Genomic DNA, 25,301 nt, shown 5'->3' on the forward strand with positions numbered 1-25,301 from the left:
TATTGAGGATGTTCATTTTCTTAATCAAATATCTTTAATAACTTAAATTTTTAATATATGTGGCTTTACTTCTTTATGTGTTTTCCAACAAGACAAAGTGTAACCTAGATGTCAGCTAGATCATCTCTTTTATTATCTGAATATGTTTTGTTGGAACCGCATGACACAGCAAATGAAAGACAACTGATTGTCTCTCTCTAACACTTCTGCAAATTCCTAGGAGTTTATTTTTTTTCAGAGTCATAAATAAATAAAAAAGAAAACACCTGCCTTTTGACCAACCATTATGACTGTTGGTTAACTAACCATTATCCCGTTTTGTAGAGTAATGTAGGGAAGTATGCTGAACAGAAAATGAGTGTTCAGAAAAAAAGTTAGAGTCATTGTAACAGAGAAAGGCATTGCAGAAGGGACCAGTGAATTTAAAAGGAGATTTTAATGTTTCACTTTTATGGGTTTTTTTTTGTATGAAAATGATCCTATATGAATTGGCTACTTATTTTTTAATCCATGCCATCAAATGATTTTGGGGCTAAAAAAATTTGCCTGTAAGCATTTACTAGATAAGAGAAATTAGTCAAGTTAGGCATAGGCTAGTTTCATGAAAAAGATGCTAATGGAGGGGAGTTGCAGAGGTGACTTTCAAAAGTAATGCCTAAATCAAGAAATTATATTTTGATGACTTGAATTATTAAAATTATTCAGAAAATTGTCTTATTAAGATGAAAAAACTTTGGAATATTTCTGTTTACTTAAAAATTTAAGCTATTTGCATATTAGAAACAAATATACCAATATAAGATAACTTCTCAATTATTAAAATTTTACATTCTCTAATATTTCAGAAAATTGTAAGTTCTCTGTTATCATTTTTTTTTACACAAACTGTCAAGAATAAATTGTTTATACTGTCTTATGAATAAAATTTAGGGATAAAATTAATGTGCTTAGAAGAGGCAAACTGCTTTGGAAGTCCCTTCCTTCCCTATCCACTCTGCTTTGCCAACATCTTCAATCTCCTCCTTCATTGTGCTAACAATCCACAGCCCAGCAATGCTGTTGTCTGTCTTGTTATGCTTACATATAAGTTATCAAGCCTACTGTAGAAAAAATATGCAAACTTATAATTGTTTCTCTTACAAACACATGTTGTAAAATCTCAACCCTATTCAAAATACTGCCCAGCAATCCTTTGATTCCCACCCCCTTTTTCTCACATTCTCCATAGAAGGTATTTCAAATAAATCTCACTCTCCTAAAATATCCTAACCTACCACTTCTCCTCACTTCCAGGACATGATTTTGCCTCTTTCTTAAGAAAGAAATTAGAAACTATTAGAAAAAAATGTATAGTTCAATTTCTGGTCACTGCATTTATAAACTTAAATGAGATATATCTATCTTTTTATACTTTTCTCTTATCAAAATGAAAATGGCATTTCCTCTTGGCTAGAACTAAGTAATAGGTTAATAAATTGCAGAAAAAATAATATGCTAAGCATTAGAAATTATGATTAAATTAAAAAATAGGTAAAGGGAGAAAGCAAGAGGAACGTTGGAGTTTAGTGTCAAAGCTGTAGTAGCTCTGAGCAGTGATCATGAAAGTATTTATTAAAGTAGAGCAAAGGTAAGAAGAGCAAGGAATTATTATGAAAAATGCATATTGGGACCTCCTCATAGATTACGATGACTCGTAAGTTAGTGTTTGATTTGTGTAGGTTAAATGAGGTCATAAAATTAGTTATATATTGTATATACTATAGATTTGGTTTATTTTTAGAATTTTGCAAAGTTTTGTATATCTGTGGAAATTCACACAAGATTTAAAAAATGTAGAATTAGATGTACATTTTTTTCCTTTGAAACTTAAACATATATTTGAATAATGTACTCCCTAATTAAAATATCCTATGTAGGCAAACTGCTTTATTAAATTCAAAAGCAGAACATGCATTCATTAACTTCTATGTATCTAAGAACTTTTTAACATGCAATTTATTTAGTATAAATACAATAAATAAGCTCTGGTTCTTAAAAGTATAAAAATATCAGTAAAGAATTTCTTTCTCCATGCTAATAATTACAAGAATACTTTCACATCTTCCATCAACACTTACATATATAACATGTATGAAATTTATACAGATTATTTATGCATACAATTACATGTTTTTAATTTATGTATGTATACAATGGTTTTTATATCAAAGATATGAGGTATTCTTTCTAGTAAGCAAAATTTTGCAACTAAAAATTCAAAGAAACATTTTGTATTTAAATGAAACTGGCCTGATTAGAAATGTTTGGAAATGTTTCTTTCAATATTCACCTGATATTTGTGTTAATTCTAACTTCATCCGTTATGCAACTCTTTTTTCATGGATCAGCAAGTTTTACATATATTATCAACTCTTCTCACTACACTGCCAAATGGATTTTTCCTTAAGGCAGAAAAAATTATATTTAAATATACTAAAAATGATAGATTATTCGTATTAGGCATTCTCAGCTATCTGAGAGAATTTCTAACTCTACAGAGACAAATTAGATTTAGGTATAAACACAATCTATATTAGCAACTTCAGGCTAAATTTCAAATCATTAGCCCATACTATGATATTAATATATCAAACTTTTTATGGAGATGTTTTTGAAAAAGTCCTAGTTGTAAGCGTAATAACAAGAGGTACTTTTGTGATAAAGCACACTGGAGCAGGTATTAAAAGACTGCAGTTTTCATCTTGGATTTTCAATATACACCTTGTTTCTCTGGTTTCTTCTCCCTCAAAAGGGAAAGCTGCGAGAGAGGGGCAGACTAAGATGGCTGAATAGAAGGCTCCACCAACCATTCCCCTCTACAGGAACACCAAGTTTAACAAATATCTATACACAAAAAAAAGCAGCTTCGTAAGAATCAAAAATCAGGTAAGCACTCACAGTACCTGATTTTAACTTGATGGCACTGAAAGCAGCACTGAAGATGGTAGGAAAGACAGTCTGAAATTGCTGATGCCACCCTTTCCCAATCCCCCTGTAGCAGCTGTGGTTAGGAGAGGGAGAGTGTGGCAATTGTGAGATACACCTTTGAACTCCATGTTGCCCTGTCACAGCAAAAAGCAAAACCCAGTTGAATTCAGCTAACACCTGTGCACAGAACAGGGCATATAGACTAGCCCCAGCCAGAAAAGAATCTCACCTCCCAGCGGTCATAACTTGAGTTCCAGCAAGCCTTGCCACTGCAGGCTAAAGAGCCCTGGAGCCTCATGTAAACTTGAAAGGCAGTATAGGCCACAAGAACTGTAACTCTTAGGTGAGTCCTAGTACTGAGCTGAACTAAGAGCAAGTGGACATGGGGGGCACATGACCTATGAGAAGCCAGCTAGGGTGACTAAAGAGGTACTTGTGCTACCCATCCCCTTAAAATATGCTGCACCGCTCATGGCTCCAAAAGATACCCTTTCTCCCATTGAGGAAAGGAGTAGGAAGTGAAAAGAGGGCTTTGCATTTCATCTTGGATACCAGCTTAGCCACAGTACAATAGGGCACCAGTAAGAGTCATGACCCAAACTAGGTCATTCCAGGCTCTAGTTCCTGGATGACATTTTTGGACACAAATGTTGGACATACCCTGGACCAGAAGGGTATGCTGCCTTGAAGGGAAGAACCTAGACCCAGCAGGACCAATCACCTTCTGACTGAAGAGCACTTGAGCCCTGAATAAACAGCAGTGTTGCCCAGGGAGTAAGCCATGGACCTTGGGGAGACTGAGTTGTGCTGGCTTCAGGTGAGACCCAGCACATTCCCAGCTGTGGTGGTTATGGTGAGAGACTCCTTCTGCTAGAGAAAAGTAGAGGGAAAAGTAAAGGTGACTTTGTCTTGAACATTAGATATCAGCTTGGCTACAGGAGAGCAGTCAAGGTTCTTGGGGTTCCCAGTTGGCTCTTGGAGGGCAGGCATTAGCTCTTGGAGGCATTGGCTTTTGGAGGGAAGTTCTGTACTGGCTCTGGGCCAAAGGGGAGCCCACTTCCCTGAAAGGTGAGTCCAAGGCCTGGTATCCTTCATCATAAGCTAACTGAAGAGCCCTTGAGATTTAAGTGAACATTCATGGTAGCATGGCAGTACTCCTTGTGGGCCTGTGGTGATGGTGGCTATGGGGTAAGGCTTCTCTGCCTAAAGGGAAGGGAAGAGTAGGAAGGATTGCATCTCACGATGTGAGTGTCAGTTCAGTCATAGTTCAATAGAATACTAAGTAAACTTCTAATGTTTTTGACTCCAGTCTGGCTCCAGCATGGCATCTCTGGACCCACCCAGAGCCTGGGGGATCTTGCTTCCCTGAAGGAAAAAACACAAACTTTGTTAGCTTCACTGCAGGCTGACTGTAGAGCCATAAGGTCTTGAACAAACATAGATGGCAGCCAGATAGTGGTAACAGTGGGCCTTCAGCAAGACCCAGGACTACATTGGCTTCAGCTTTGACCCAGCACAGTCCCAGTGGTGGTGTCCACAAGAGTGCTTGTGTTACCCCAACCCCAACTCCAGGCAGCTCAGCACAGGGAGAGAGACTTTTTTTGTGTTTGTGAGAAAGTAAGGAAAGAGAACAAGAGTCTCTGTCTGGTATTCCAGAGAATTATTCCAGGTCTTACACAAGACCACCAAGGTGATACCTCTACAAGTCTGCAAGATCCACAGCATTACTTGGCTTGGGGTGCCTACTAATGGAGACACAGCTTAGATCACCATACCTAAGTCTTTTTAAATACCTGGAAAACCTTCCCAAGGACAGGTACAAATAAGCCCAGACTGTGAAGACTACAGTAAACACCTAACTCTTCAATTCCCAGATACTGACAAACATGCACAAGCACAAAAACCCTCCAGGAAAACATGACATCACCAAATAAACTAAATAAGGCACCAGGGAGTTTCCTGGAGAAATAGAGATATGTGAATTTTCAGACAGAGAATTCAAAATAGCTGTTTTGAGGAAACTCAAAGAAATTCAAGATAACACAGAGAAAGAATTCAGAATTCTGTCAGACATATTTAACAAAGAGATTGAAATTATTAAGCACAATCAAGCAGAAATTCTGGAGCTAAAAATGCAATTGGCATACTGAAGAATGCATCAATATTTTTTAATAGCAGAATTAAGCAGAAGAGAGAATTAGTGAGCTTGAAGACAGGCTATTTGAAAACACCTATTTAAAAATGTCTTGAAATGTTATTTGAAAGTGTCTTATATTAGAGAAAAAAACAGAAAAACTCATAAAAAAGAATAAAGCAAATCTACAAGAACTAAAAAATGTCTCAAAAGGGCAAATCTAAGAGTTCTTGGCCTTAAAAAGGAGCGAGAGAGAGAGAGAGAGAGAGAGAGAGAGAGAAAGGAATAAAAAGTTTATTGAAAAGGATAATAAAAGATAACTCCCCAAACCTAGATAAAGATATTAATATCCAAGTACAAGAAGGTTATACAACACAAAGCAGATTTAACCCAAAGAAGACTATCTCAAGGCATTTAATAATCAAACTCCGAATGATCAAGGATAAAGAAAGGATCCTAAAAGCTGCAAGTAACAAATAACATTCAATGGAGCTTCAATATGTCTGGTAGCAGACTTCTTAGTGGGAACCTTATAGGTCAGGAGAGAGTGGTGTTTAAAGTGCCAAAGGAAAAAAAAATATTCTAGAATTGTATATATGGTGAAAATATCCTTGAAACATGAAGAAGAAATAACATTTTTTCCAAGGAAAAGCTAAGGGATTTCATTAACACAAGATTATCCTGCAAGAAATGCTAAAGGCAGTACTTCAATGAGAAAGAAAATGACGTTAATAAGCAATAAGAAATCATCTGAAGGTACAAAGCTCACTGGTAATACTAAGTACAAAGAAAACACAGAATATTATAACACTATAACTGTGGTGTGTAAAATACTCCTATCTAAAGTAGAAAGACTAAATGATGAACCAATCAAACATAATAACTATAAGAAGTCTTCAAGACACAGACAATGCAATAAGATATAAATAGAAACAACAAACGTTAAAAACTTGAAGGACAAAGTTAAGGTGTAGAGTTTTTATTAGTATTCTTTTTGTTTGTTTGTATCTACAAGCAGTGCTAACTTGTTATCAGTATAAAATAATGGATTATAACATAGTTTTTGCAAGCCTCATGGTAATCGCAAATGAAAAACATATAATGGATGCACCAAAATAAAAAGCAATAAATTAAATTATACCACCAGAGAAAATCACCTTTATGCAAAGGAAGACAGGAAGGAAACAAAGAAAAAAGAAGACCACAAAACAACCAGAAAACAAATAACAAAATGGCGTAAGTCTTTAATTATCAATAACGACATTGAATATAAATGGACTAAACTCTCCAATCAAAGGATATAGCGTAGCTGAATGGATTAAAAAAGTAAAATGAGACCCAATGTTGCTAATGGAAGCACATTTCACTTGTAAAAACACACACGATTGAAAATAAAGGGATAGAAAAGATATTCCAGGACAATGGAAACCAAAAAAGAGCAAGAGTAGCTCTATTTATATCAGGCAAAATAGATTGGCAAAAAGTAGAAGGGCCAAAGAAGGTCACTATATAATGATAAAGCAGTCAATTCAGCAAAAAGATATAACAATTTTAAATATGTATTCACCTAACAGCAGAGCACACATATATAAAGCAAATATTATTGGAGCTAAAAAGAGAGACAGACAACAATGCAATGAGAGCTGGAGACTTTAACACCCCACTTTCAGCATTGGACAGATCTTCCAGACAGAAAATCACCAAAGAAACATTGGACTTAATCTGCATTACAGACCAAATGGACCTAATAGATGTTTACAGAACATTTCATTCAATGGCTGCAGAATACATTCTTTTCTTCAGCACATGGTTTATTCTCAAGGATAGATCATGTTAGGTCATAAAACAAGTCTTAAGCATTCAAAAACACTGAGATAATATCAAGCACCTTCTCTGACCACAATGGAAGAAAACTACAAATCAATAACAAGAGAAATTTTGGAGACTATATAAACACATAGGAATTAAGCAATATGTTCCTGAATGACCTGTGTGGCAATGAAGGAATAAGGAAGAAAATTGAAAAATTTCTGAAAACAAATGATAATGGAAATACAACATATTAAAACCTATGTGATACAGAAAAAGCAGTACTATGAGGAAAGTTTACAGCTACAGGTGCCTACATCAAGAAAGAAAAACTCCAAATAAAACACCCATGATGCATCCTAAACAACTATAAAAGCAAGAGCAAACCAAACTCAATATTAGTAGAAAAACAATAATAAAGATAAGAGCAAAAATAAATGAAATAGAAATAAAGAGAACAATATAAAAGATGGTAAAACAAACAGTTTTTTTTTTTTGAAAAGATTAAACAAAATTGGCAAAGTTTTAACCAGACCAAAGAAAAAGAGAGAGAGAGAGAGATGGAGAGCAGATACACATAAGCACATAAGTAAAATCAGAGATGAAAAAGAAAACATTATAATTGATATTGCAGAAACTCAAAAGATCATTAGTGGCTGTTGTGATCAACTATATGCCAATAATTTGGAAAATCTAGAAGAAATTGATAAATTACTAGACACATACAACCTACCAAGGCTGATCCATAAAGAAATCCAAAGCCTGAACAGACCGACAACAAGTAATGAGATCAAAGATATAATAAAAAGGTTTCTAGTAAAGAAGTGCCTGGGAGTCGATGACTTCAGTGCAGAATTCTACCAAACATTTAAAGGAGAACTAATACTAATCCTATTCAAACTATTCTGAAAAATAGAAGAGGAGGGAATACCTCCTAACTCATTTTATGAGACCAGTATTACCCTGCTAGCAAAACCAGAGAAACATTTAAAAAAAAAAGAAAGAAAGAAAGAAAGAAAACTATAGGCTAATACCACTGATGAATATTGATACAAAGATCTTCAATAAAATACTAGTAAATCCATTGCAACAACACATTAAAAAGGTCATTCATCTTGCAGGGGTTGGTTTATTCTAGGGATACAAGGATGCTTCAACATGTGTGAATCAATCAATGTTGAATTAAAGACAAAAAATATGATAATTGCAATTGATGCTGAAAAGCCATTTGATTAAATTCAACATCCTTCATAATAAATACCCTGAACAAACCAGATATAAAAGGAATATACCTCAACATAATAAAAGTCATATATAACAGACCCCCAGCTACCATATTTCTGAGTGGGAAAAACCTGAAACTCCTTCCTCTAAGATATGGAACATGACAAGGATGACCACTTTCACCACTATTATATAACATAGTACTGGAACTCCTAGCTAGAGAAATCAGAAAAAAAGAAAGAAAAAATGGGCATCCAAATTGGAAAGGAAGAAATCAAATTATTTTTGTTTGCAGACTATATGATCTTATACTTCAAAAACCCTAAAGAATCCACTAAATAAAACTATTAGAACGGATAAACAAATTCAGTAAAGTTGCAAGATACAAGATCAAAATACAAAAGTTGGTAGTATTGTTATATGCTAACGGTGAACAATCTAAAAAAGAAATTAAAAAAATCCTGTTTACAATAGCTACAAATAAAATAAAATACCTAGGAATTAACCAAATAAGTGAAATATCTCTCCAATAAAAACTATAAAACATGATGAAAGACTTTAAAGAAGACACACACAAAAAAATTGAATGGTATTCCACGTTCATGGATTGGAAGAATTCATCCTACTCAAAGCAATCTACAGATTTAGTGCAATCCCTATCAATATACCAATGAAATTATTCACAGAAATAGAAAAAAAATCTTAAAACTTATATGGAATCAGAAAAGACCCAGAAGAGCCAAGCTATCCTGAGCAAAAAGGACAAAATTAGAGAAATCACATTACCTTACATTAAGTTATCATAGTTATCTAACCAAAACAGCATGTTATTAGCATAAAAAAGACATCTACACCATGGAAAAGGATGGAGAAACCAGAAACTAATTCATACACCCACAGTGAACTCATTTTTGACAAAGTCGTCAAGAACATATATTGTGGAAAGGATAGTCTCTTCAACGAATGATGCTAGGAAAATTGGATATCCATACGCAGATGAATAAAACTAGACACCTATTTCTCACTGCATACAAAAATCAAATCAAACTGGATTAAAGGCTTAAATATAAGACCTCGCACCATGAAACTACTACAAGAAAACATTAGGAAAAATTTCCAGGATATTGAACTGGGCAAAGATTTCTTAAGTGATACCCCATAAGCACGGACAATCAAAGCAAAAATGGACAAATGAGATAACATCAAGTTAAAAACTTCTGTACAATCAACAAGGGAAGACACAACCCTCAGAGGGAGGAAAATATTTGCTAACTACCCACTTGACAAGGAATTAATAACCAGAATATATAAAGACCTTAAAGAACTCTACGAGAAAAAAAAATCTAATAAACCAATTTTGAAATGGGTAAAAGATCTGAATAGATAGTGCTCAAAAGAATAAATGGCAAACAGGTACATATGAAAAAGTGCTCAACATTACTGATCATCAGAGAAATGCAAATCAAAACAATAATGAAACATCATCTCACTCCAGTTCAATTGAAAATAACAAATGATGGTGAGTAGGTAGAGAAAATGGTACCCTCATACACTTTTGGTGGGCATGTAAATTGGTACAACCACTGTGGAGAACAGTTTAGAGGTTTCTGAAAAAACTAAAAATAGAACTACCATATGATCCAGCAATCCTATTGCTAAATATATACCCAAAAGAAAGGAAATTAGTATATCAAAAATATGTCTGCAGTCCCATGTTTATTGCAGCACTACTCACAATAGCCAAGATTTGGAGTCAACCTAAGAATCTATCAACAGATGAGTAGATAAATAAAATATGCTATATATACACAAATGGAGTAGTATTCAGCCATAGAAAAGAATAAGATCCTGTCATTTATAACAACATAAGTGGAACTGGAGGTCATTATGTTAAATAACACAAGCCAGGCGCAGAAAGACAAACTTCACATGTTCTCACTTATTTGTGAGAGATAAAAATGGAAAGGATTGAACTCATGGAGACAGAGAGTAGAAGTATGGTTATCAGAGGCTGGGAAGGGTAATGGCAGGGTTGGGGATAGTGAGGATGGCTAATAGGTACAAAAATTATAGTTAGAAGGAATGAATAAGACCTAGTATTTGCTGGCACAATAGAATGGTTGAAGTCAAAATAATTTAATTTTACATTGGAAAACAACTAAAAAAGTATAATCAAATTGTTTGTAACACAAAAGATAAATGCTTGAGGTGACGGATACCCCATTTGCCCTGATGTGATTATTATGCATTGCATGTCTGTATCAAAATATCTCATGTAACCCATATATATACACATCTATGTACCTACAAAAACAAAAAATAAAAAGCAACAAAATAATACAGCCACTTTAGAAAAAAAAAGAAATATTTTAGTTCTTGAGAGATGCTCATAAAGTATAGTTACATCACATAGTTGCAGTATTGATGAAACCAAATTTATTGCATTAATTTCTATAGCAACAGTTGAACATTGGAATCACCTCATTTACAGATTTCCTGAATCCTTGCCTCTCGAATGCAAAGCAATACATTTGTGCGGGAGCTAGAAAATCTGCACTTTAACAAACACCACAGGCACTTCTGTTGTAGATATTACAAGAACATAATTTGAGCAGTATTGCTGAATGTGGACCCATGAGCTTTGATACACACACACACACACACGTATATCCATATGTGTATATATATAAAATATATGTAAAAGATATAGAGATTATATCTACACATATGCATATATATTCACAGACAGGTATAGGCATAAAGACATCTGTGTGTGTGTGTGTGCGCCTGTGTATATATATATATATACCTATATTTATACCTGTACATGTATACACACATATACACACATTCATATCTGTGTATCTATATATGTATACCCATATATGTGGTATCTATACCTTATTTGTGCTATCTATTTTTGGCAATGAAGATCATACACTCTGTGATAAGTCAGTCACCCATTCCCCTGATTCTAGTCTTTGATAAACAGCCTTCACCATTTTATTTCCATATGCAGAGCTTCGAAATTAATTAAATTCCTTATGACCTCTGACATAAAGCAGCCTCCTAAATGGCCTTTCAATTTTCACTTTCTTCATCTGTCTCACTGTTTACTTACTGTATTTTTTTCCTCCTGTCTTCCACAGGCAGATTTTCAAAGGGAAGTTTACTTTCTACTACTGTAGCTATCTCTGCCAGTATAGACATAAATATAAACACACACATATTTCTATAATATGTAAAATACTAGTGAGTATTCATTATACACATTTTTCCTAGAGGGACTGCATCAATAAAAACCATGTGTTAGAGATTGCTAGTTACCCCCTAACACCTTTTCTCCTTTTCTTTCCTAAAAATGGAATTTTAGCTGGGCGATGACTAACCAGAATAAGGATTACTGAGTCTCTAACAGTCAAATATCTGTGTAATTAGATTTTGGCCAATGGGATATAAGCAGAAATAGGAGACAATGAAATCGAAAATGTAGGTCAGCAACCAAAACCTTGTTTAAGAGGTAGATGATGACTGCCATTTGGGTTTTCCTTTTCCTTGTTCTTCTTCCTACTGTTTGGACTGTAACTTAATGGTTAAACTTGAACAAAATATGATCTTGGGAATGAAGTAACCTACAAGCAGAGCAGTCACATAAATGCATCCTGAATGTTTGATACTAGGTGGTGGTGGTGCGGTTCCCATAAATGCCTTATGTCTTGTTTTAGCCTCTTGGTTTTTGTTTGCATTTTGCTTATATTTTCTTTTATTCACAGTTGAACCTAATCCAAACTAATTTATATACAACTTCAGTCAAATAATGTACAACCATTGGAAAAAAACATGTAAAACCAGATTGTCAGTGATGTCAAATTATATGTGGAACAAAAATCATTTACACCTTTCACAAATGTACATAAAATATGTATGGTGTGAAATGTTCAGGGCTAGGCATTCTGTTTATTTTGAGATCCAAGTTCTCATTAAGATCCCGTTATTTAAGCACAGATATGTGTACAGATAGAAATGAAGCAAGAGAGAAAGTAATCAGGAAGGAGAAAAATCACAAAATCTTAAGATTGTTGAAGTCACAGGAAATTATGCATTCCAAAGTAGCGTGAACAGAAACAAAAGATGAGAAAAAATCTGGGCAGATACCAACATATACAGAATGGATGATGAAGGAAAAAAGAGAAGAAAAAGTCTGAAAGGATATAGTCAGTGAGTAATAGGAAAAGGTACAAGAAAGAAAAGACATCCCAGTGACTAAGAATGAAGGATGTTCTGGAAAAGAGGTAATAATCAACAAAGTCAAATGTTGCAGATAAATCAATTGAGATAAGTATTAAATTAGGAACTAAGAAGTTATTGTTCATTTTGTAAAAGACAGTTCCAAAGAAATGATGGGTAAGCTAGTTTAATGGTGATCAATTAGGGGGCAAAAATTGATGGTATAAAAGGGAATTAAGGAAATTGGGGCATGACACTACTGAGTAGTTGAGAAGGAACAGTGCACAAATGGAGAAACTAGTTTTAGATGGGAATCAGTCTTCATTGGAAATTTGTATTGACTAAATTTGTTAGTTTAAATCTAAATGTTTAGTGTTATTTTAAATAATAAAAATAAATAATTGTACAAAACAATGTAAATAAAACAAAATGTGTTACATACCTTATTGCACTCTTAATTTGAATAACATTACATAGATATTCTATGTTATATAACCTGCATGCCATGTTTTCACTAATATTCTAATCTTGATAACCATATCATTCCCTTGACTTCAGCCAGTATTTCATTTTTAATGACTTAAAAATTCTTATTCCTACTTCAAATTATATATCATAATTAAGTCACATATCCGGTGGGACATGTTCTTTTGGAAATTGTGCTTATCTGCAACCTATATCTTACAAATTGAAATCATTATTTATCTTCTGGGCCCAATGCATTAAAACATCTTCCTGATCTTTCTATTATTACTTAAGTATTTTCCATAATCTAATCTGAAGAAATCACTATTACTCTCTTGGATATTCAATCACTCATTCCCTAATTTTAGTCTTTGAAAATCAGCCTTTAAACTTTTATTTCCATATGCAGACTTTCAAAATTAATTAAATTCCTTTCAGCCTCTGGCATAGAGAAGCCCCCAAATGGTCTTTTAATCTTCACTTTCTTCTTCTATCTTACCCTTTAGTCACTGTAATTTTTTCCTTCTTCCTTTCACAGACAGATTTTCAAAGGGAAGATCTCTTTCACTATCTCTACTCCTTCACTTTGCTTAAATGATTCTCCCCACTCTCTTTATCATTAATTTTTTCAATGTCTAAGTAGGTGATTCCCATCACAGTATTAACTCTCCCAATTAACAAGCAAAACCACAAAAATAAATAAAAATTATTCTCATTCTACTAATCTATTTGTCACTAGGTCTTATTTCTTCTATGAAATCATATATTCATATTCACTAATTTACTACAGTTTATAATAATCTATTGTATATTTCAAAGTAGCTAGAAGAGAATAATGTGGATCATTCCAGCATACAGAAAAGACAAATATTTAAGGTGATGGTTATCCCAAGGACACTGACCTGATTGTTACAATTTTTTTTTTTTTTTTTTTTTTTTGAGATGAAGTCTTGCTCTGTAGCCTAGGCTGGAGTGCAGGGGCGCAATCTTGACTCACTGCAAGCTCCACCTCCCTGGTTCACGTCATTCTCCTGCCTCAGCCTCCCGAGTAGCTGGGACTACAGACGCCCGCCACCACGCCTGGCTAATTTTTTGTATTTTCAGTAGAGACGGGGTTTCACCGTGTTAGCCAGGATAGTCTCGATCTCCTGACCTCGTGATCCGCCTGCCTTGGCCTCCCAAAGTGCTGAGAGTACAGGCGTGAGCCACCGCGCCCGGCCGATTGTTACAAATTATATGAATGTATTCAATTGTCATATGTGGGTCAGGTGCGGTAGCTCACGCCTGTAACCCCAGCACTTTGGGAGGCCGAGGAGGGCAGATCACGAGGTCAGGAGATCTAGACCATCCTGGCTAACTCGGTGAAACCCTGTCTCTACAAAAAATACAAAAAATTTGCCAGGCGTGGTGGCACGCGCCTGTAATGCCAGCTACTAGGGAGGCTGAGGCAGGAGAATCGCTCGAACCCAGGAAGCAGAGGTTACAGTGAGCTGAGATTGCTCCACTGCACTCCAGCCTAGGTGACAGAGTGAGACTCTATCTAAAAAAAAAAAAAAAATTATCATATATACTCCAAAACTATGTGCATCTGTTATGTAAACTATGTACATCTATTTCTTGCAAATTTCCCTGAACAATTTATTTATGGTATCTGTTCTCTAATTCTCACTTAAAATTATTCCAATCACACTGTCATCTGCAAAATTACTTTTATCAAAGTTATCAGTGACTTCCATGTTGCTAAATCCATTTATTAATTTGGGAACATATTTTATAATAAGCTACAAAAAAGGAGAAAAACATCTTCCCTTGCTCCTACTTTCTTTTTAACCTATTGTCCCATCACTCTTTTTTGCAAAATTCCCTGAACAATTTATTTATAGTAATTGCCTATAATATCTCTTCTCCAGTTCTTTCTTAAAACTCCTCCAGTCAGCCTATCACCTACAAAATTACTTTCATCGAAGTTACCCAATGACCTCTATGTTATTACATCCAGTGATTAGTTTTGGAGCTTATTTTATTAGCTTATCATTCACATTTGACAATTGGCCAATTCCATCATAATTTTTTCATTTGGTTTCCAGGAAAATTTATACAGTCAATATTCTATGTCTGTGGGATCTGTATTAGCAGATTCAACCAATCACAAATCAAAAGTATTTGAAAAATAAAAAATACCAATACAACAATAATACAACAAAATGATCCATACAGTTTTAAAACTAGGTATACAGCATTTGCATTATATTAGGTATTGTACATAATCTGGAGATTCTTTAAAGTATATGGAAGCATGTGTGTACGTTGTATGCAAATATTACTACATTTTATATAAAGAACTTTAGCATCCCAAGATTTTTGTATAAGCAGGGGTGGTCCTGGAACCAATTTCCTGAAGATCCTAAGGGATAACTGTACCGTCATGTTTTTCCTCTTATCTCATTTACTCCGACTCTCAAACTCCTTTGCTGGTTCATCCTAGTTTTGCTGACATTTTAGTGTTGGAGTGTCGCACGACTCAGATATTAGTTCCTTTTTCCTTTTTTTAAAATGTAATAATCACTTCAACTGGTAGAAATAGGAATAATTACTTCCATTTTGAGATTTCCAAATTTAGAAGCTTAGCCCATACCTTTATTTGAAACTAAGATTTGTATCTCCAGCTGTCCCCTTGAAATCTTCAACTACAGATTTATTAGCCATCTCAAACTTAACACGTCCACATTTAAGCTACACACCATCCCTCCAAAAATGTTTCATCAATAGCCTTCCCAATATTAGTTAATTTCAATTGTATTTGCTCAGTTCTGCAGGTCAAATAATCTGGCATCTGTATTAGCAGGTTATTAGAGCTATTCTTTAGAGCTATTCTTTTCTTTCTATTATTTATCTTGAAAACCCAATAATTTCACCTCACCTCCACTGCTATTTTCTTATTTCATAATTATAAACTCTCACTTACATACCACAAATAATCTCTGTTCTTTTAGCTTTCCCTCTTATACTTTATTCTCCATACGGTAGCCAGAGTGACTTTTGTTTTTTAAAGTAATAAGGTCAATCATGTCATTACTGTGCTCAAGCCCCTCAAGTGAATTCACATTACATCTAGAGGAAAAGCCAAAGATGAGTCTTGAGCCAGGGTCTATTAATTGTCTGTCTTTCTCTCTTACTGCCTTCACCAATGATCATTCTTTTCTAGCCACAATGGCTTCTTAGGTGTTCCTACAACACAGTAAGGCCCAGTCTGCTTTAAGTATTTTGCTCTAGATGTCATTTCTGCCTGAAGGCTCATCCAGTTGACTAACTTCCTTATATTCATCAAGACTTTGTTCAAATATCAACTTTTCAGTTAAGTAAGCTACACACTCATCACAACATTCTTGCTCTCCTGACCTCTCTTACTCTTCCACATCTTTTCTTTCTTATCACTCTCTAGACAGAGTGTGTGTGTACCTTATTTATGTTGATCACTGCCTGCTTATTGTCTTTATCCCCTGAGAGAGCACAAGTTCTACAGGAGCAGGCCTCTTTGGTGCTTTAGATACAAAAGCACTTAGAACAATGCTGTTATGTAGCAGGCACCCCAACAAGTATTTGTTGAATAAACATTGAACAAATGGAATTCTGGTAAAAATCCAAATCAAGTTTGGAAATAATTTTAAAAAGCATCTAATCCAACTCTCCATCCAAGGCTTGGTAAATAGTTATTTACAAAGTATTGCATTTAGTTAACGTTTTACTTTTTTGTTTCTGCCATAGCATCTAAGCAGACAATGCCATATCATCAGAATTAAGAGAAACCTTGGATGTTATAGGTGAGAAACCTGAGACCTAGGGAGGTGACATGACTTACCCACTGTCATCCATCAACAAGAAGTCAAAGTTGAATCTAGAACACAAGCATCTTTATGCTATGTCATTTTTTATTTCACTATAGTGGATCAATTGACATTCATCAGGTCTCACAGTTTTATCCACCAGTAATAATTAAATGAATGCATTGCATTCCTGTTGAATTATGCAGTGATGCTACTTTAAAAATATTTACACTGACTAAGTGTAAATATTATTTTTGCAGCACAAGTGTTGGGCTGGTTTAGTCTGTGTGACCAAAGTAAAAAACAAGTTAATCAAGCCTTGCCACACTCTATGCACTTCAGGAGTAAAACTATAATGTATTGTAGCTAGTGACAAGTTTCTGGTCTCTGAATGAAGGATCTGAAGTCCAAAAATTATTTGTAATTTTAATCAAAAGGATGTGAAGGTCTCCTTGTTCACCTGTTTTGAATTCTATTATAAATTGAATATATTATGTGAACAGTGCATACTTATAAGGAAGAATGCTTGATATAATGTCATCTGAAATAAAGTGTGTTCTTTTGATGAGTATATCTTTAAAAAGACATGAGAACTTTAAAGGATTTAAGGTGATCACAGGGCCAGAATTAGATATAAAAGCTTTATTTTAATTATTTACAGATCATTTAATACATAAATTCTCTAACTAATACATTTTAAAAGGAATGTTGTTTTAATATACTTAAATGACTTTATATAATATTAATTTACCAACACTATGCATCTTTATGTTGGCATTTATAGAAATATAGTTTGAACATTTGTATTGATTTCTTGAAACATGCCAAATGATTTTATTTTTGATTTATTATATAGCAAAGATTTTGACAAGTCTACCTAAATTTTACTGTAACATTAATTTTAAAAGAATGCAAAACAATACATTTCTTAGTTGCTATTTTCTAAAGATGAAAATAAATAAAGTGGCAAAGTGTCTTTTAAAGGAGAAAACGGAGAAATTTGTGGATCTGATACTCTTACTGGACTAACTATATTGTTGAAACCACTTAGAGTGTTAAGAAGATATACAAATCATTACTAAGCATGTTTAATCTGAAACAAGAAAGTGACCATATGAACATAAATGGAGAAATTATAATCCACAGAGTAAATGTGAGAAATTTGGTTTCTAGAGTTTGGTGGTAGCTCAGGAACTGGTACTATAAAACAGAGTTCTATTTTCCTTTATTGTATCCAGTAGTCAAATATTGGTCAAGTTAAAACTGCCATTTTAATAAGATCACTTGTATAGCAAAAGATATTACAATTATTAAAAGATGTATGGCATTATCATCTACCTTATTATGACTTGAATATGAATCACCATTGAAGTAGCAATTTCTCAAATAATAGCTTTTAAATTATCTAGCATTTAAAACCAAAATTTAGGTGGATTTTATTGCATTCTGGTATGAATTTATCATACCAGGCATATAACTCGAAGTGTTGAGGGCCTAAATGTAGAGGGGAAATAAGTGAGTGTATCTAAGTGTGTTACTTTTGTTCTATCTTGCAAGGTAGGATTTACAATTAAGGAAATGCTTTGTACTTTTGGTGAAGCCCAGAAAACTGTGAAGTTTTAAAACCATTTACATAGTGTTCTTTTAGCAGAAGTCCACAATGTTGTCTACTTTCCCTTCTTCACAGTCTTCTTCCCTTGTCTGCATGAAATTATTTCTTAAGATTTCCTTCCTTCTCTTACCTCTTCAAATTACTCCCTCAGTTTTCTTTGCTGTACCATCCTTCTTAGTCCACGCCTTATATGTTGTTAAGTCTCAGATTCAGTCCTAGTCCTCCTTTGTCTTCTCATTTTATCCTCTCTCTATCTACTTAATTATATTGTTGCCTATTGGTTCACTTACCATCAATATTAACTAAATATCAGTGTTGTGATTCTACTCTATTGAATCATATAAGAGATATAGTTGTCTAGTAGATGGCTTTAATTGCACATCTCAAAGAATCTTCCAGCTAAAATAATTCAAAACAAATCTCGATATTTACAGGGTTCTCATTCCAAACTTAACCTTTCCTCAACAATTCCCAACTCAGTGAATATTACTACTGCCTTCACCATTTGTTCAGGTCAGAAAACCAGGTTTTATTTTAATACTGCCTTCTTTATCACCCCCAGGCCATTACAAAGTCCTTTTGATTATACATCATCAATATCTCTCAATTCAGTCTATTTCCTTACCTCATTAATATGACTCTAATTCAAGCTACATGATCTTTTCTTGTAATACTGCAATCATCTCTTAAGTGATCTTCCTGCAGCGAATCGAGCCCCTCTTCAAATCAATCTCTTCATTTCAATAGGAATAATCGTTTGGATATTCAAACCTCTTCATGTAATTGTTTTGGATAAATCCATGGTTCTTAGTAAATCTTCGCATGGCTTAAAAGATCCTCTCTAGTCTAGTGTTTACCTATCTCTTTCCTTTATCAATGTCATCTTATTCTTTCTTTCACTTAGTTACTGAATCATAATCTAATCAATGATATAATTAGATACAAATTTTTAAAATAGCATAAAGAAACATTTACTTAAAAAATATTATGTCTTAAAAGCATGTTCTGAATACTTTGCAGGTTCCATTAGACCATGCCTTGAGTCGCTAAAGAAACAAACCATATTCCCCCAGATCATGGTGTTTAATTTTTGCTTTCAGATAACAAGGTATATAACAGCTCTACTTAAACAAAGGAAAATTACTTCCAAGATTATTCAATTAATTTGAGAGAAACCATCAAGTATGGACTCGCATGCTAAAAAGCACAACTGTAGGTTACAAAAGGAATAACTTTTATTTGTTTATACATGTTTTGAATTTCCATCTATTTTTATGTAAATAGCCCAATCTTCAAAAATATCCTTCAGCTCTGACAACCTCTTCACATAACTTTCCTATAAGATCTTTTAAATACCCAAACCTGTAAAAGTCCACATTCAGTTGTTCTTTGTTCCCTAGTTTGCTTCAACAACATCAATGCAAGGATAATAGAAGCTATTTACTTACCATATTGTAGGGGGCTCAGAACCTTCTATTTCTAAGTAATCATATTTCTCTTCCATTTGAAAGTCAGTAAATATGAGTGAAATTGTGTCCCCAGGCTCTGCTACAATGGTCCAAGTGCAATCAGCATTGTTATGGTACTCATTAGGAAAACTAGGGCTGGATATGACGCCACTGGATCCTCTCATTGTTCCTCCACAAGCATCTTCAGCTGTTAAAAATGACAAAATGTTCAGTTTTAAGTTATTAAGATAAATGCAATTGTTCAGTTGTAAGTTATTAAGAGAAAAGCAAGTCAATATTTTTGGATAAAAATAACAGTTCAAATGTGATACCAAGTGCATAATATACTAATAAAGATTAAATAAAATGAGAAGTTTATGAAAAAATGTATAAGCACATATACAAGTATAAACTAGACCTTAACAATTTTATAACAATTGGTTGAAATAGCAATGAAAGTAAGCAAAAAATTTACACTCCAAAATTAGACATTAGGAAAATAGAATCTATATATATTTTTTTCATGTTTAAGCGATAAAGTGAGTTAAACAAAGGAAACATGTATCTCAAAGTCTGTGATGGGAAATCTTTGATCACTTTGTTTGTTGATGGAAAAAACTTTTGATTTTTTAATGCAGGTATGTACAACACAAAGACATAATTTAAGAGACAATATAATATAGTTCATGTCAATGGTATGTTTCAGAATTTATTGAAAAATGTTTGTAGAAAAACAACTCAAATAAAAGTACATCACATATCCAGGATATTTTGTTTACAAAGAAATAATAGGGTAACTAATATATCTTTAGAAACATATTCCTATGAAATCAAACAGTATATCTTTTACTAAGTAGTCATATAATGTATATAGATAAAACACGTAAATAACTTTTTGACTAACGTTACTTTGGGATCTATGATTCTGATTTTCCAAATTGGGGCCATAGATACTCCACTAGTCTACTTGTGGCTGACGATAGGTGCTAGCAGTGTGGTTATATGAGTAGCTGTGTTTGGTATGCAAACATAAGAAAAAACTCCTGTTTCATAAAGAAATTGAAGTTGGGGCATTCGCCTTATTATAGCATTGTTTAGGCCAATCACGCTAATAAGTTACAAGTTCACTTGTGCAATAAATTGTCTTATTACTTATGTTATTGCCTTGGTCAACTCAGGGAATTCCTTCAATTGAAGTTTTTGAGGAAAACTCTGGCTCCATAATGACCAATTATTATTTGATGTGACCGATAGCTCCAGATCCTAAATCAATAGAGCCGGACAATATCTTTCTATTCAATTCCATGATGGGTAGAAAGTAAAAAAAAAAAAAAAAATGCTTTGTTATTAGAGACAATTTTATTACTATATTATATGCATCAAATGGTATTTGTTTTTTTCTTTCTTGCTCTTTATCCATTTAGCTCCATAATCTATAAATCAAAAATGTAAGTATATTCCTCTTAAAAGATATTTAACATTTATCACACACTAAATATGTGTGTGTGTGTATATATATATATATATATATATATATATATATATTTGTGTGTGTGTTCTTTCTCTTATAAGTTTGTTAGATAATTAAAATTAACTAGTTTTCTTGTCTAGACCATGTGGCATACTACTACAAATATTTTCACCAATGCCTTCAAGACCTAAACCTTCTAGTAAGCCTGTACTGCTGTCTCTACCCCCAACTAAATATCACTTATATTATTTCCCTTCTCAAGTACCAACACCAGCGTTGAATACCACTTTGACAAAAAATTATTTCACTAGCATATATTCACAGTTCAACTGGCCCACAATCTATTTAAACAAGTTCAATAAGCTACTTATTTTCCTTCCTCTGGATAAAATCTGAAGGAGACACATAACATTCTAGATCACACTCAGATTAAAGAAAAAAAATCCTACAGTTTAGAGATTATAGTTTAAGTGTTCTCATCTCAAAAATGAAAAGTATATGAAGTAAATAAAATGTTAATTAGCTCACTGTAGCCATTCCACAATGAATACATATTTCAAAACATCATTTACACATGATAAATATACATAATTTTTGTCTGTTTAAAAATAAATGATTTAACTTAAAAAAAATCACAGTACATCAATTAATACATCCAGTCCTGGGTAATCAAAAATAAATTAACTTCATTTTGATTAAGCTTCTTTGCTCCCCATACCTTGGACTTATGGCAGATGGAGCAGAGGTGGGGCTGAGGTGAGATGGAGAAGTCAAGTCTTCTTCCTTGTTTTCCCTGCTAGTATTTCTGTTCATCCCCCCCTTCTCACTGAGATCTCTATGGGCCTCCTGGGGTTACAAGTAGGAAGGATCAGAGGATATGAATCCTCTTATTTTCCTAACACTAATTTGGCATTGGTTTCTAGGAGCTTTGTCAGACAATTAAAGAAAGATGATTCTTTCACTCATACACCGCTTCATGGGATCCACAGAGGTGTCACCTTCAGTTCCATTACTGTGGGTGATTGTGTTTCTCCAGCTGGCTGCTTACATTTCTCTCTTATGCTATAGGTATAGAACAGTACAGTTCGATCTTCTTTCCATATGTCTCCTCACCTTTTCAGATTGGCCTCTTGGGCAGGATGTAAGACCATGCCACAACAGAACTCCCGCACAAAAATCCTGCATTTAGTCAAATGAAAACACATCCATTTATTCATCCTCTGTGGAAATGCAGTTTCTTTCAAAATGCAGTCCCTTGGGTTGCAATAGATATTTAAATACTTTAGCCATCATTTTAATGATAATAATATATTATATTCCATAAGCTTCAAGGCATAGAAATCAATTTCTCTACACGATCTCTTTGAATTTCCTCAATCTAGACTCACAATGCAGACAAATAACTCTACACTCCTGACACATGGAAGAGAGAACAACCCAGAAAACAGCTCACTTCAAGGAAATCTTTATTTCACAGCAAAACAATTTCAACTCAAGTGTATGACTGATTTTCACTTGAAAACAAGGATAGGAACTCAGTTTCTCCATCATTCAAACCAATGTTCATGCAGATTCTTGTACCGAGTTCTATGCTCAGCATTTCTGTTTAATATGTTTATTATGACAGAGACTATCATAGAATCAATATCTGACAAAACGGTGAAAAAAGTAAACTTTGCTTCAGTAAATGTTAGATTTAAAAAATTTTTGGTTTGGTGTCCCTACTTAAATGCTGAATTCAAGGCAATATTTAAAAAAAAACATATTTTCTGTAATTATGAATTCATAGCAGGACATACTACCTAAGCCAATTTAAAAAGAACTTATAGTGGAGTTGGAACAAGTAAAAGGCAGCATTAGAACAAACCATGAAACTCTTGAATCCAATGTTGTGCTCTTTCTGCTAAATACCATGGCTTGGTCTCTGTTCAAAACGAGTTGGTACATATCCTGTAAATGACAGGATACAGGCTTCTGTTCTTTCATCATTACTCTGTCATGGCCTCCAGGCTTGCTTGTTTAATAAATGATGTCTACAACATTTTCTATCCAACAATTCACAGAAAGTGGGGGGTTCACAGAAGGTTGTTCCATAGAACCATCTCCTTAAGAGGCTCAAGATGCACATAGGATCATATTGGCCATTTGTATAAACTTCTTGTGAAACAAAATTTATTCATTTTGTTATCTGTCCTAAAAGTATTCATTGAGATCTGCCAAGTGCCAGGAGGAAATCATGTAATCTCTCCAACTGTAATGACTATAAAACGTTTTCATGATCCCTGCTCTCATGGAGTGTTCTATTAGAGAGTCAGGCTCTAAACAAATGGCAAAATGAATACAAAAGATTACATTTCCAGCAGGTCCTATGAAGAAGGAACATTTAGTACTAATGCTGTATGCTTGGGGCCTTGAACTAGTTGACGAATTAAGGAACAAGAATTTCCTGAGGAAGTGATGCTGGACTGGAAACTCAAAGCAAAATAGTAAGCAATAACGAGATGAAAAGCAGAGGGAAGAGTGTTCCTGCAGCTTGTGCTACAGCAAAAAGGGTGAGGGGCTATTTGGTACCAAATGCAATTGGAAGGGCAACTAAGGGTTAGACCTTGCACGACATTTCTGACAAGGCTATGGAATTTATTCATAGTAATGGAACATTAAAGTGTTTTTAGTGGGGATATGGCACAATTGGATTTAGGTTTTGAAAATATCATTTAGTTGCTCTATGGAAGGATAACAGAGGGAGGCCATAGTTAATGAAGATTAGGAGGCTGAATCAAGAGTCCATGCAAATTCTTGCATGCTTCATTGCTGCCTAAAGATAAAACATCTCGTTTTGACTATATTATATTTTTATCTCATTATCTTCAAAAGATTAGTTTGGTTTTTCTAGATATGTCAGAAGAAATACCATGGTGACAAAATAAATTAGAACATCCATTTTAGGCCAAGGCTTAAGAATAATATATTTTCACCTAAATAGTAAAACAATGCCATTAAATACCTTAGACTCCCTTTGAGGTTAACTAGAAGTTGTGATGGCTTCCAAATGTAGTTGCTTAACATACAGATAATACAGTGAGTAATAAAAACAATGGTGGATTCTCTACTCTTGTTCTAGGAAAAGTATAAAGGTTGTAAGACATAAAGTCATTTAATTTTTTATATATGTATATGTATACACATTTACATAGCTCAGATGTTAGCAAATTGCATGTTAAGAAGCTTGCAAAGTCAATCCGTTGTAAAACGTGAAAAAAACCACAAATTCAGCTAATGGTTTCAATAAAGATAATGTGGAATTTTAAGAATGAGGACTAAAATTGTTAACCCTTTTGGACTTTGGATTTATTCCAACTTTCTGGAGCAATATTATCAACTCTTATAAGTTCTTAGTGTATTTAAATTTATTAATTAAAAACTACGGCTGTTAAAAATTTTAGTAAATATCATTTTAATTGTTTAAAATATTATAAATCTATCATCAAATAACACCATTTATTGTACTTTAAAATAACTGAATTTATGTACAATTCATAAATAATGCCTTTTTATCTCTTACCTATAGAGCAGGGAAAAACGTAACAAAATAAAATAAAGATTAGCTGTATTATAGTGAAAAGGTTTTTAAAAATAGTTCACTATGATTTCAAAAATGTACTTTTTCCTAAAATTAAATTTTTATTTACTTTTAATCTCTGTGACAGTTGTTTAGATATTGTAAATATATGATCTTGTTTTGGCTTTGGGTATGAGACCACAACATTTCATTGAACATAATATAAATTGGAACTTCTCCAAACGTGGCTGTTAATAAAAAAATAAACACAGTTTCAAAAAACACCTAAATGGTTTTCTATAACACATCTTTTCTGATACTGATCTTATACTATGCTCTGCCTTGCTATTAGTTTCCTCTGAAATAGCTTAGGGTTGGGTGTGGGGTACAGTATATAGGCTTGTTTATCACCAAAGAGAAATGAAGTGTAAATTGTAGGAGAGCAGTACACTTGGTCAATTTCAGATGCTAAGCATTCAATTCAATTTCAAATTTTATCATGGGACATTTTTTCTACAAATCTCCTTTGCTAAATCTAAAATTTCCATCAGCACTCAAGTG

The 25,301-nt window shown here is 33.7% G+C and overlaps 1 protein-coding gene across 1 annotated transcript in view; it reads right to left on the reverse strand.

Moving 5' to 3' along the window:
- The window catches only part of CSMD3 (CUB and Sushi multiple domains 3), a 1,234,679-nt gene that overhangs the window by 862,909 nt on the left and 346,469 nt on the right, over window positions 1–25,301 (reverse strand). Inside the window, exon 5 of the mRNA XM_025394338.1 lies at window positions 19,711–19,918. Coding sequence (XP_025250123.1) covers window positions 19,711–19,918 — 208 coding nt within the window. The remainder of the gene's footprint in view (window positions 1–19,710; window positions 19,919–25,301) is intronic.

This window comes from Theropithecus gelada, chromosome 8 (genome assembly GCF_003255815.1).
Source record: "Theropithecus gelada isolate Dixy chromosome 8, Tgel_1.0, whole genome shotgun sequence".
Classification (NCBI taxonomy): domain Eukaryota; kingdom Metazoa; phylum Chordata; class Mammalia; order Primates; family Cercopithecidae; genus Theropithecus; species Theropithecus gelada.